Source organism: Adiantum capillus-veneris, chromosome 19 (assembly GCF_014529385.1).
Source record: "Adiantum capillus-veneris isolate H3 chromosome 19, ASM1452938v2, whole genome shotgun sequence".
Classification (NCBI taxonomy): domain Eukaryota; kingdom Viridiplantae; phylum Streptophyta; class Polypodiopsida; order Polypodiales; family Pteridaceae; genus Adiantum; species Adiantum capillus-veneris.
In genome coordinates, this window is record NC_140949.1 from 56,964,919 (window position 1) to 56,979,697 (window position 14,779).

The 14,779-nt window shown below is 38.0% G+C and overlaps 1 protein-coding gene across 4 annotated transcripts in view; it reads left to right on the top strand.

Moving 5' to 3' along the window:
- LOC147434066 (homeobox protein HD1-like) overlaps positions 1–14,321 on the top strand; it is a 64,151-nt gene extending 49,830 nt beyond the window's left edge. For 3 of the 4 annotated variants that reach the window (XM_086489873.1, XM_086489875.1, XM_086489874.1), the window contains exons 6-7: positions 13,896–14,016; positions 14,090–14,321. In XM_086489873.1, the coding sequence (XP_086345999.1) occupies positions 13,896–14,016; positions 14,090–14,175 (207 nt within the window). In that variant the 3' untranslated portion in view covers positions 14,176–14,321. Of the gene's footprint in view, positions 1–13,890; positions 14,017–14,089 lie in introns of all 4 variants that reach the window. The other variant, XR_015185235.1, reaches the window with a different exon arrangement.
- The last annotated feature ends 458 nt before the right edge of the window (positions 14,322–14,779 follow it).

Here is a 14,779-nt window from a genome sequence, read left to right on the forward strand (position 1 = left end):
CATGTGCAGGGGGTGGTTTGCTTGCGGGTAGTGTCGAGTTTTGAAGGTGAACTCTAGTGGATTGGGGCGTTGTGTATACCTTTGGCTATAGTGAGGCATTGTGTTGTGTGTTGGGTGTGTTCCCCTTTCCCCCTCTCCATCTTTTGGTGTCCCCCACAACGGACCTGTCTGATGCTCCAATTTGAGGTTGGAAGCGGTGTTTTTCAGCCGACAAAGTGGTTGGCTGATGGTTGAAGTGTTCGATGGTCATATTTGAAGTTTGCAGAGATGGTGGATCCAAGTTTTGGCCCCATATTTATGGGCGTTGAAGACCCCGAGGATTGGTTAGCAGATTTTGAGTTATGGCTGTTGTCGATACATATGTTTCCGGATACAAAAAAGTTACAGACGGTGCCAATGTTGATGCAAGGATGGGCCAAGGTTTGGTTTGATGGTTTAAAGAACAATGATCAAAGATTATGGCAAAGGCTGAAAAGTCAGTTTTTGGAGCGGTTTTGAGAAGTGATTACTGTAGAAGAAGCTGGTGCCAACATGAAGGCGGTACGCCAGGATGTGAGTAAGGCTTTTTTCATTTTTATTGAGCAGTTTGAAGCCTGTTGGAAGCGGTTAGAAGTTGCTAATGGGGTAAAAAGCAATCAATATTTGAAGTTGTCGAAGTTGCTAGAGAGGTTGCATCCAAGGATTAGAGAAAAGGTCAAAGACGATGCTAATACCTATGAAGACATGGTTTGTCTGGCAAAGATGAAGATCCGAAAGGTAAACCAAAAGTTGGAGTTGAGCGTGTTGAAGCCGGAAGATTATGTGCATGTTCTCGAGATAGCACAATGTTCTTTGGTCCCGGTTTCTAGCTGTTCAAAGTGCAGAGCCTGTTCAGATAAGGCCTATGGTTGGTTATGTTCCTTGGAGATTTCTAGTTTTTGATATGTATGTGCCGAGGGTGGGTGAGCTTTTCAACAAGGAGAAGCTCCATGTTAAGGTGAACCAAGGTGCAGAAGTGGTAGCAGATGTGGAGGTTTCAGTGCAATTAAAGAGGTAAAGCCTGTTCTTGTGGAAAGTTTGCATGAAAAGGTAGCAGAATGCAATCAGGTTGTAGATATCGAGGGTTCAGAACAAACTGAAGAAAATGAGCAAAGTCATGAGATGATCAAGCATTTGTGGAGAAGCAGGCAGATGAAGATGGAGATACGGAGTCGGTATATGATGCCGATGATGAAGAAGATACAAGCTCAATTTGTTGGGAAACAAGTGAGGAGGGTAGAGCGCATGACTCCACATCCTATGGTGAGGAGATGAAGTTTGAGGAACTTGAGCTAGTAAAGGTAAAGTTGCCTTATTATTTGTTTGATGATATAGTGATAGCCAATGTTCAAGAAGAGCAAGCAACAAAGCAAGCCAATGTGCATGATGAAGACCAAGTGATCTAGGCCTACAAGTGATGATAAGCAGGTAAAACTGGTGTGTGGTTCCATGCTAATGGCCGTGCTCATGAAAGTGGCGGTGGGATGTGTCATGGTGGTGCAACAGGTGCAAAATTTTTCTAGGAGGGATAGAGTAGCCATGTTTATGGAGGAAGACCAGGGTGATGCAATAAAGAACAAGTTTCTCTCTGAAGGGGATCGGAGAGCACCACAGACGGAGAGTGAGAGAGAGAGGGAGACACACGACACACACAAATATGGGTGGGGACACTCAATGAGTGAGCAGCCCCCTATACACTTATGCTATGTATAAGGTATACAAGTCAGTGGGCGCCCAGACTCTGGGCGGTCGGGCAAGGCACAGGCACCTATACCCCAACAACTGAAGGGGATCGGAGAGCACCACAGACGGAGAGTGAGAGAGAGAGAAGGAGACACACGACACACACAGATATGGGTGGGGAGACTCAATGAGTGAGCAGCCCCCTATACACTTATGCTATGTATAAGGTGTACAAGTCAGTGGGTGCCCAGACTCTGGGCTGCAGGGCAAGGCACAGGCGCCTATACCCCAACAACCTCCCACTTAAAGGGGACTGTGCCTTTTAAGCAAGAGAACCTAGTCTAAAGACTACAAAAGGCGGGAGAAAACCGCTCTCAACCAATGCCCACTGGCAGGCTATGATCGTGTGCATCTGGCTGTCTTGCTCCCGTGTAAATCCATACACCACCAGACGTACCGCACACGTACTGCAAGTATGTACGCAATACATGCATATCTCCCTCGTACACTGTGCCATCATCAGTCAACAAACAACTGACAACCCCAACTGCAGCTGCGATATCCGGTCTCAAGATCAGCATCTCATACATGAGACCACCGAATGCCGATGCAATGCTAGCGGGCCCTGCTAGCTCTACGAAGCATGCATCAACATATATATCCCTGGCAATAGGCATCTCTGACTGATAAGGCGTGTCAGCCACATGCATCTCGTGACTGTCCGCAAAAGACGCATCAACCTGTCGTGCAACCTCAGAGAAAACTAGTTGCTCTAGGTGTCTGCTGGAAGACATATCCTGCACAACTATATCCCCATGCTCACTCTCGAGCATAGAAAGGAATGAATGCATAATCGCTGACATCTCAGCCTCTCTGCAATCATCCACTGCAAACATGACCACTCAATCTGCTGTGACTCACTAGAGCTCTCATGCTCTAACTCCTTATGCATAGACTCTTGCACAACGTCCTCCTGTCGTGACTCACTAGAGCAAGACCGCTCTCCTGTCTATCTTGCATAGAAGTATCTCATACAACTGACTCTTTGCTTTGCTCAGTCACTAGCAAAGCATGCATGTCTGACTCTGTCACCTCTCTGTGTGACTGCTCAAGTCGTGCCCCAACTGTGTGCACAATGAGATCACTACTCTGCACTCCATGCAAAGCATCCTGCAACCCACAAGCAAAAGAGACTCGCCTGCTCTCTCACTATCTACCTCGCTGCATGATCACAGAGACAACACCGTCTCTCCTGTGATCCACATGCAATGGGTAACCTGAACCACTCCTGGCACCTCTCGCAATCACTAGCGAACCCAAATGCATCACAAAATCTCGGTCTTGAAGCGAAATCTGACATCCACAATCTCTAAGCTGACCAATCGAGATCAAACTCACTGTCAAATTTGGTACATAGCGCACATCTCGTAACAAGTAAGATGCACCACTCGGTAATGACAATATCACATCTCCTGCACCTGCTATCGCATGCACCGATCCATCGGTCAAACATACACTGCCAAGCATCCCGCTAGAATAGCTACAAAACCATTCATGATGCGACGTGACATGAAACATAGCATCTGTGTCTAGCAACCACTGCGAAGGGAGTGCACTATCCACATGTATAGCATCTCGTGCATAGCTCGAGGTAAAAGTGACATCCTCGTTACTAGCATACTCCGACACTACATCTGCCTCAATTGTCAAAGCAGTTGAGTCCATGGCATCACTACATACATATCTGAGACTGCCATGTCTCTTACGATGTCTCATACGACGAAAACAAGGTCGTCTAACGTCTCCAGAATGACCACAATACCAACAGCGTCGTCTAACGTGTCCAGAATGACCACAATACCAACATATCACTTATCGGCGTACTCGTGAATGTACATGTCTCACACGAGTCCTTCATGACTCAGATCTATCATACATATCATGTAATCTGTGCCAAAGTGCTCTTGAAGTAGTCTCATACATAACAAGAGCATATACAGATTCCGCAAGGTGCAAAGAGAGCGTGGATAGTGCCATCTCCTCTAGCTCCTGCCATTGATCGTTATATATGTTTGAAGGTCCACCTGCATCACCACTCAATGATCGATGCAACCCTCGCTGTGTCAATGCATCAAGCATACAATCTCTCCATGCCGCAAAGTCTGACCCATCAAACACGCGCATCTGTGAGAGATCACAATCTGATCGATCACCTGTCTCTGCCATGAGCACAAGTAGCAAGCTCGATAGAAAAATTGCCTCACCAACAACACCTGGAAACTGTCTAAAAATATGGCTAGAAACAAAATGTAAAACTTGTGAGACACACTCCAAAATAGAGCTCCCGCAATGTCAATACAAGCCTCATCACCTGCTCTAGTATCACACTGCAATCTGTGAGCTAATCACCAAGACCACACTGTGCGGTACCAATGCATACACACGCACAAATCTTCCACCTGCAGAGAACACCGCACGTAATCACTGAGTGCAATCGTAATCACAACCTGGATCGCATCAACTTATGTGCATAAAACTGTTGGGAAAATTTCACGAGAGTTTCGACGCACAATGGCTATCAACAAAAAATAACCATTGTCCTGCAAGCTCAAGACAATGAGCAATCAATGCGCATCAAACTACACTCAGCATACATGCATAAGCTCTGCAAACCTGTGTCCAGCAAATGCTCACAAAGAGTACCACAGGTGACCATACATGTCATCCACAACCAACCTCTACACTTGCTCACAAGATCTACTGCTCACCACATAAGCATACATAGAGCATTACCCGCTCAAAGACCATGTATGCAAGCCACAACACTGTAGAAGAACCACTCAACTGCAAGTAGCAACACCTGTGGGAGTACTAGACTCAACCTGTACCTGGGAGTCAAACCCGATCTTGTAACAACTAAAAATGCTCACAATTGAGCAAAGCAAACCAATCCACCTCATATGTGCCTGCTACCTGCAGTATGCACGGGTAAGCTGTCTGCACAAAGAAAACAACAGAGCCCAAAACTGTCCTGAAAAACAGTCTCGGTGTTAACCTATAACCTAAACCTAGCCTAACCTAACATAACCCTAAACCTAAACCTAACCTATAGGCTAACCTAACCGAAGTCCGTTTACGTTTATTGAAGGACACGAGTCATCTTCGAAGTTTGTTTGTATTATTTTTACTATTACTTTGCTGCTAGCTCAAACCTAACCTATAATCTAACCTAACATGTAACCTAAACCTAACCTAACCCTAAACCTAAAGCTAACCTAACTGAAGTCCGTTTGCATTTTTGCAAGTATACGAGTCATCTTCAAAGTCCGTTTGCATTTTTTCTACTATTAATTTGTCACTAGCTCTAACCTAACCTATAATTTAACCTAACATATAACCTAAACCTAGCCTAAACTAACATAATCTATAACCTAAGCTAACCGAAGTCTCTTTGCGGTTTTTAAAGTACACTAGTCATCTTCGAAGTCCATTTGCGTTTTTTCTACTAATAATGTGTCGCTAGCTCTAACCTAACCTATAATCTAGCCTATAACTTGTGACACAAACCTAAACCTAACCTATAATCTAGCCTAACTTGTGACACAAACCTAAACCTAACCTATAATCTAGCCTAACTTGTGACACAAACCTAAACCTAACCTATAATCTAGCCTAAACCTAACCTATAACCTAACCTAATCGAAATCTGTTTGTGTGTTTTGAAATATACGAGTCATCTTTGAGGTCCGTTTATATACGTTTTTTCTACTATTAAATTGCCGCTAGCTCAAACCTAACATAACCTAGAACCTATAACGTAATCTAGCATATTCTATAACCTAACCTAACCTATAACCTACCTAACCTATAACCTAAACCTAACATAATCGAAGTCCGTTTGCATACTTTCTTCTATTTTCTAACCTGTAACCGACACAATCTTGCATGGTGAATGGTGTGTATTCTAATCCAACCATTGCAGCTGTCAAGGTGTTATCTTAAATAGATCTTTCTTTGATGAAACCTTGTTGGTGAGGAGTGATACCATTTTCCAAAGTGAGAGAGAGTCTTAGGGAAATTGACTTGGGGGTGAAAGCATATTAACGTGTTGCGCTTTCTGTGCTAGTTAGCACTTTCAAGTTAGCACATCTTAAAAAATTTGTGCGTCCGGTATAAATTTTATAAATAATATCAAAATGTATTGGAGGTTGTAATTTTGATTCCTTGTTTCAAGAGATTTCTACTGATATTTCATACGTTATAGATCTCGGAGATGTAGCTCATGTTATTGTACTAGTTAGCATATGTCAAATTTGCTAGTTAGCATTGTCGTGGACATGAAAAAGTGTACACGTTAACATGCTTTCACCCTTGGTAATAAATTTGTAAGCTATTGAAATCATGGTTATGGGCCTCCAATGTTTCTACTAGAAGCATCATATTTTTTTTCCGAACCAAACCTATAACCTAAACATTAGCTAACTTAACCTATAACGTAACCTAACCTTTTACGTATATACAACCTATAACCTAACCTAACCTAACCTATAACCTAACTTGTTGCCTAAACCTAACCTATAATCTAGCTAACCTAGCCTATAACCTATTACTTAACCTAACCTTTAAGCTAATTTAACCTAACTAACGTCCTATAGCCTGACCTAACCTAACTTATAAAATAACCTAGCATATAACCTAACCTAACCTATTACATAAACCTAATCTAACATAACCTATGACCAGCTAACCTAGCCTGGCATATAGCTAATCTAACTTATGACCTAGCTATATCGTAACCTAGCCTATAATTAAAATAAACCTAACCAAAAACTATAACCTAAGCCTCATCAATCGCATAATTTTAAAAATGACATAATTCAAAACCAAATTTCTTCAAAACATAATTTCAAAAGAAGATTTTTTCATAGCATAATTGCAAAACAACATGACGAGATGGTAGTGTAATTTCATAACATAATTTCAAAGCACAATTTCGAAATAAAATTACTCCAAACCATAATTTCACAACACAAGCTATATGTTTTAAAAAAGAAGTCCAAAGCATTATGTCTAAACAAAATGGTATAAAAACTTAAAGCATTGAAAGTTTAAACCATGAAATTTTATTTTGTCAATATACAAATCATTTTAATATGCATTAAAATTTTGAGCACTCACATGCGGTCTAGTTGAGCAATAAAGGGTCTTGTAAATTTCCTTGAACCTGTAGAAACGCACACACACATGCACTATGTTAAACCCTAAACCCTAAACCCTAAACCTACAAGCAAACTTGAAAAGAATCTAACCTTGGTGCGAGAGAAGTCCACAAGCAAGACTTTCACCTCCCGCAAGTTGTTAGGCAACAGATCTACAGTAGGTGAGGAGGAGGAGGGCAAGAGGAAAGGCACAAAAACTAGAGAAATGCATAGGAAAAGACCCGAGGGTATGTTTTTGCAGGTTTTGTCGTATAGGTATTGGTTCAGGCGTCGAAAAACTCATCTATACAGGCATCGAAAGAGACATCGATATAGGCGCCAGAAGAGACATCGTAATCTGCATCGAAACTCAAAAATGTTTTTTTTCAAAAATTTGATCTCCCTTCGTACTTACCTACACATATATCGGCTCCTGTGATTAACGCCGATAATTTGGCATCGAAATTTAAGTGACCTCTTGTAGTGTTTGTTGAAAACATCCATAGATCTTATGCATCATAATGCAATCATTAACATTGAATACACCATTTGGTGATCCAAAAACAGAAGTAGTGTATCCATAAAAGACTTCAAAACTTGTTTTCTTTGGTTTTGATACTTTTTTTTCCTAGTTTGTTCCATGTCTCATGGCCTATGGTTTAAAGAACTTCCCTCGCCAACATAAGAATAAAATATGAGCAATTTCCCATTGTGATGATGATTCATATACAATTACTACCATTATAGGCATTATGTGATATCCTAATGTATCACACAAATTAGTAGTTGTAGACTAATAAACATAAACAAATATTGTTGCAAGGTTTTTGAATAACGCTAGTTTGGTAACCTAATAGGACATAAAAGTGTCCTTTCAAGGTTTTCGAAGTAAGAAACATTCACAACTCTTCATTATATGGTCATGAGGAGCTTCCAAAGCCAAAAGAGTGCTCAAATTGATGAAAAATAGCATGTTTGCTTGTTAAACCCATTTTACACAATATACAAATTTCTCTAGCGATCAAGCATGTTTTCCTATAAACATCAATGGGTTTTTGAGCAATGTATGTCTTTGCTATAGGCCCAATTTTTTTTTTGGGTCATAGAATATTACATTTTCTTTATTCTATTGATCTATCATTGATATTTCTATGCCTACACCTATCATTATCACTATAAGTGCTTCCATATATTACACTTTGTTTTTCTACTTTTATGTTCAGGCACGAAAAGAATCAAGTCCAAATTTGGAACACATTTGGGAAGTACAAAAACAACCCAAATGAAAAAAATGGCATCCACAATGTGGCCTTCTATCTCTCATACACCTATTCAGTTGGTGCCAACTCGAGATTGTATGCTTATATTTGGACCTAAGCTCCAAACAAACCACGTTGATTGAGTGAAATTTAGCAATTTGAAGAGAGCATGATCATAACTCAAAATTAGTCCGATTTTGATAAAATGAAAAATCACTCTCACCTCTCTATTGTTTTCTATTTAGGGTCCTAGGGGCCCCAAGACTCAAGGCAAAAGAGTTACATAATAATCACTCCATGAGTGCACTCCAACTTGCCTTATGATATAAAAAAAACTTCCAAAATATTCATCAAAGTGAGATATTTACTAATAAATCAGCACAAAGAATTTTCCATGAATGGGCCATAGCTTCCAATACATAGGCTTTCCATCTATTAGAAGCATGAAAACATCTTGACAATTACCCATGCTATCTATGTAGCACTTTAAAGGTCATTAAGTTGTGTTTTAGGATGGTCTTATGCCAATTTTATGAAAATTGGCCAGAAACAACACACAATTTCTGACTCAAGTTTGGTAAAAAAATGCTATTCAAACCAAACTCTAAGATAAAGTCACTAGCCCCAAAAAAAATCCAAGTTTTTTTCAGGTCATGAGCTAGCTTTGTGGATATAAGACACTTTAGAAGCTACTTCGCATCTCAAGCAACGATTCTTGAAAGTTGCTGAGTTAACAAAACACAAAAGAGTCCAAGGACAGAAAAGTGTCATGTTACAAATCTAGTGTTCAAATGAAGCAAAAAGATACTTTGGGAAAGACTATGGTATATATGCTTCATTTTCTTTATCCATGTCTATTAGGATGACAACTTAGTATTTGTAGTGGATATTGTGTCAAATTCTTATGTTGGGAATTTTGATACATCCTTGTGTGAATGGTCTTCCAACTAGTTCGTGTGGTTGATCTAGCTGATATGATAGTATATGTAATTATATCCCTAGTATAGTCTTGAATCATTTTAGTTGTCTCATAAAGGGTCTCCCCAACCTTATTTTTAATTTCTTTTCGAAATCAACTACTACAAAGGTATGTCAGTAGTCAATACCAAAAGATTTGACCACAATTCTCTCTAATAGTCCTAATGGTTGTTCAAAATGCCCCTTCTTTGGAGGCTACTCTGGTGTTTTCTTATTGATATGATTTTTTGTGTTAGACCCTTGATCCCCATTTTTCCTAAAGTATTTTGATAATCACTGAGTAGATGATGTCTAAGCCTTAGCAACTCCCCATCCATTATTGTACATCAAATTAATGTTGACAGTATTAAATGTAAGTTACCATCAACAAACTATTTGGATTTAAACATATTTCTTCTTTTGCAAACTAATGATTATTCTTCGTGGGCACACAAATATGAAGATAGCATTTTTAAAGTTTTTCTTGTAACTCCCTAGATTTTTTTGATTCCCAACCTCAAGAGATTTCATATCCACATCCATGGATATATGACCTAAAAAAATTACATCCTCGTTACTACTCATAATGAGCGTAAAAATCTTATAACTTGGACAACAAATTTAATCTTCTATTGGCATTCTTCGTCTTTTATCTCTCTCTCTCTCTCTCTCTCTCTCTCTCTTTGTTCACAATGTAAACTACCTTACATTGTCTAGTCATGTCCAATCCCCGCACACCTTGGTCTAGAGGTGCATGGAGATCAGAACCACCAGGTTATAATCGCGTCTTTATTGGTGAATGCCTATATTTGTGGGTACAAGAAATCTACACACCCACGTCTACATGATAGTGCATGTAGTGGACAAAACCCCTTTGCCTCTTCTCTAGCTGTAGCATTTCACAGCATCTTATTAACATCTTTTCACAGTAGATCTTTTCACCGTTCATCTAACTCTAATTTTTTTACCGTAATCTCGAAGGTAGAATCTAATATAAAAACTCAATCCAAAATCTTATCTTAAATCTTAGTTAATTTAGAAACCCTCGTAATGGATAATTTTTTGTGACTACGGTTCACTCATTACTCTCAAGATAATATCTGACTAGCTCACCTTGGCCTAATGAAAACAAAACCTTTTTTCCCCTTGTCGAGTTTTTAGACTAGGCCTTGGTGGCCCTTAGGTCTTGAGATACTTATTTTTGATACATAAAGAAAATTTAAAATGTCACACATACTTATTCTTGGGATTTCTATTTTAAAATTTCTAGCTATATGTCACTCAATTTGGAGTTTTGTATCAAAATCTAGAGTAGTTTCATTGGATTTCACTTGAACAACATTCAAAATAGATTCAGGACCTCAGTTGAGACGAAGAAAAAAGAGTTTATTTTGCGTGTAACTTGGTTTCTAGTGGGATTTTTGGCCCCAAACTTGAAATACAAGACATACAAAACTATGTCTATACGAGGTTGTTAAGTCAACTGTATGCACTTTGATGCAATGTACATATAAAATTTGTGATTTTTTACATTCTCAGCCATGAACAATTTGACTACACAAAATTAATCAAAATGTCAAGTTATTTGTAGCAGGTGTGAAACTAGTTTGGATGATTTTTTATTGATTAAAGAAAAATTTTCTTCTAGTTTATGAACTTCTATTGCAATTTCTAAGTCTGGTCTTGAGTTTGTGATCAAAATTTGACGAAAGTTAATAAGCACACTCTCGAAGGTCTATATATACACAATATATCAAATTTGATGAAAATACCAAATTAGGTAAAACGTGAAAAATTCCAAGGAGTTTTTGGCTAGTTTTGAATCAAAGGTTCCCAATAGCTTAGGAAACCCACTTTGTTTCTTGAAATTTTATCTGGATGTGTTTCGGATGAATTCCCATTTTTATGTGGATCTAGTCTCAATCAATGGTTTTGCATACAGACTTCATGCCAAAATAGCTCAAAAATTTAAAAGGACGCTCCATGCATAATCAAGGTTTGCCTATGTTTCCATGAAGTTTTGAGTTTTTTTCCCAAAGTTAAGTTTGACAATTTTTCACGTTTTCTTAGAATTGACCCACTTACATAACTTGTTTCCCACTACTGGGTGAGCCTAGTTAGTTTGATCGGTCCCCAAGTGTTTTTTTATCTAAAAACAAGCATTTGAGCTAACTATATTGCAACCAAATTTTCCATGGAGATAAACAAGACCATAAAGGACCTTTGTAGGTCTCAAATCAGTCAAGAAGGTCAATTTTGGCATCATATGTGCTCTGCTTCTCAGTAATGTCAAGTTCTATCCACGACTGCTTTCAAAGTCTAGACTATATACTTAAATCACAAGAGATGACCATAAAGTGCATGAGGAGTTCATGATCAAAATACACAAATGTTGTGAGTGACTTACGTTGTTGCATATAGCTTTCACTTAGAAGCATGGAGCGCATCTTGGAATTGAAATTGGAGTTTTCACAAGGGAAAACAAATAGGTAGAGTGAGCAAAAAAATTTTGATTGAGACGAAAATGATTTCTTCTCAAAGCCAATAAATTTCTTATGAAACTCTACACCCTCAAAATAGGATATGATGCATTGAAATCCAAGGTGGGCAAGGGATATTATCCAATACACATTATGGTTTGATGTAGAAACCCTATACTTATCAATATATAGAAACTACCCGACCAAGGCTACCTTGAGAAAATCTGTCGTGTTGATGTTAGAACTTCCATCGTAACCAAATTTATACATTGAGAAGTATACCTATTAATTTTATTAATAGGTATACACGATTACCTTCAAAGCAAAATCAATTTTAGAAAAAGTACCCGATGACTCAAAACAAGTAGGATCATTGGGATATTTGTTAACCCAAAACAAACCAATATGATACATGTCAAAATGTCAAAATTACCATATTGATACAATTACCATATGCTATAATTACCATATTGATACAATTACCATATGCTATAAATGTCAAAAGATTGAGTAGAACATTTTATATGCAAAGTGCTTTGTGTGGGAGTGCTATTTAACAGGGAAGGAAATTGTGCAAACCATACGATCTTCTAGGTGAGTCTCACTTGAGGATTTTATTCCATATGCCACAAATTTTGATAACATTATGGTTGTATAGGAAGTCATTGTATATATGTAAAAAGAATCTTTTTTCAAAAACCTTTCGTAGAGGCCCGGGGTCTTCACTAAGGATTATCGTATGGTGTCACGTGAGTATACTGTAGGGGGGATTTATGAGGCCAAAAAGGTAGATTTTATAAAGGAGGGTACCCTATATAGGGGGTAAAATGGCAATTTGGTCCACGCAGGTGATGTCTTCTTAGTACTACTAGTGAATCCCTCGGGCATAGAGGATGTAATGTAAAACTACTTGAGGATTAAATGTCATATCTTGCATCTTGTTTGGTATTGTTGACATGGAGGAATTGCCTAAATTCTTTTTTCAACATCCTTGGATTTGACACGAGTGTAAGGCTAGTTGTGTACATACTAGCAGGGATTTAATAATCATGTGATCACATGAAATGTTTTGTGATTACCATGTGTTATTCTCATATATATTAACATAATTACACTTTACATGATCACTTTTAAGCTGATCAATGGTGACCCAATAACCCAACAAAATCTCATCGGGTTATTTTTTTTGTGGTGGGCTCGCTGGTATATGGCCAAACCCCTAAAGGGACTACTAGGATAAAGAAAATCCCGACAAGACTATCGGTTTGGGTGTTTCCAGTAGGTTGGTAGGAAGGTCACGTGAACTTTTTATGTGATCGTTTTAAAAAGTGATCACTCAACATTATTAACATGTTTGCATTTTTGTGATCACGTTAATGAAATTGCTTCATATTAGAAACATGTAAGTGTGCATGCTTATGTGGAGATAAATTTTTCAAGAAGCCAAGATTACATTTTTTGTAATGCTTCATCCATGTATGTGTGTATATAGATGCTATTTCTTGCATGTGAGAAAAAAATTATCTTTTTGAAAATAATATTATGGGGTGTTTTTAAAAACAAGTTTTCAACCTCTTCCATTATCAAGGAGTTATTGCTTTTCAAGAATGATATTATGCATTGGATTCAGGGTGTGTGCATGTGGGTATGTCATGAAAATTCAAATATTTGTGTGCATGCATTGAAATTGGAACTGGGATTATGTTTGTAAACTCCTCTATGTACATATGTACATATGTACATGTATGTGTGTTCAATATCCTCCATCATAGAAGAAACACTTCTCCACATGCATGCAAGTGTTGTGTGTTTGAAAGAGTACCTCAATGATTCCTCCATTGGTTCATGAGAGAGAGAGAGAGAGAGAGAGAGAGAGAGAGAGAGTTTGAAGAAGTACACCGAGGCTTGCAAAATTTACTGATTGGTAAGCATCCATAGCTGCACTTGAGACTCTTTGTAGTTTGCAATCTTAGGAGTTTATGTCTTGAGAACCTTCTGGGAACCTGTTTGTAGTGTAGACTTAGCAAATAAATAGTGTAAAGTACATCCTAATTGTGTCGTGAGTAATATATTCAAAGAGAGGGTTAGTTATGGAAATCCATGGGATTGGCCATAAAATATTACTGCATTGCAAGTTAGTGTCCAATGTTGCGTAGAGAGAGATAGCATGTCACAAAATCATCACTTTGTCTTTGAGAGAAGACATACAAAATTGAAAGTGGCTTTGTAACATCTACTATGATGAATCTTTGTGGAAAAAAAAATAAGTATTGCTATGTTTATGTGGTTAAAAAGTGCAGGAAGAAGAGAAGGCTCAACTTATGGAAGAAACTGGCCTTGAGTTGAAGCAAATAAATAATTGGTTTATCAATCAACGAAAGAGAAATTGGCAAAGTGAGATGATGTCTTCTAATAAAGAAGGTAGATCTCTCAGTATAATCTGTATATTACTTCTCAAATATGAAACGATTACATTGAGATGTCTCCTTTGCAGGCCAGGAGAGAACTTTTGCAGATGCTACATTTGAAACAATTGACACATCACTCACTTTGGACACAGATGTAGTGGACACTCAGTAGCCTTTTACAAAAGTGCAGCAACATTCCATGCATGATTAATGTAATATATCTTCCACATTTTATTTGAACAATTCAGGATCCCAAGTATAATATGTAGTGTATGTGTAAGACAAATATTAATTTAGGGTTATATATCCTTGTGCAAATCGACTTATTTTAATGAATAGTACCCTGAGTTATCACATGAAAACTCCAAAAGTGTTGTGATATTATCATCTAATATTTACCAAATTCCTATGGTTAGTACTATGATGGTCAATTCTTTACAACATTCCTAGCTATTATAACATTGGTCAGCATAAATTTACCAAAATATATCAAACTGAGAGATAGTTTTAAAACTTTCGTTAACAAACACCAAACAAAAATTAAAAATAGATAGCACCGCATGTTTTTGTAAAAGTTAGAGGAATACTAAAAGAAATCACTTCAAAATACCTTTTGCATGATATTTCCAAATGGGGAATATAAGTAGAATATCTCTCTAAATAAATTATCCTAATATTTTCAAGACTTTCATATAAAAAGAAGACAATACATACCTTCATAAATTTTCAACCATGATATTGTCAAGAATCCATCCATGGAAGAATACACTAGAAAG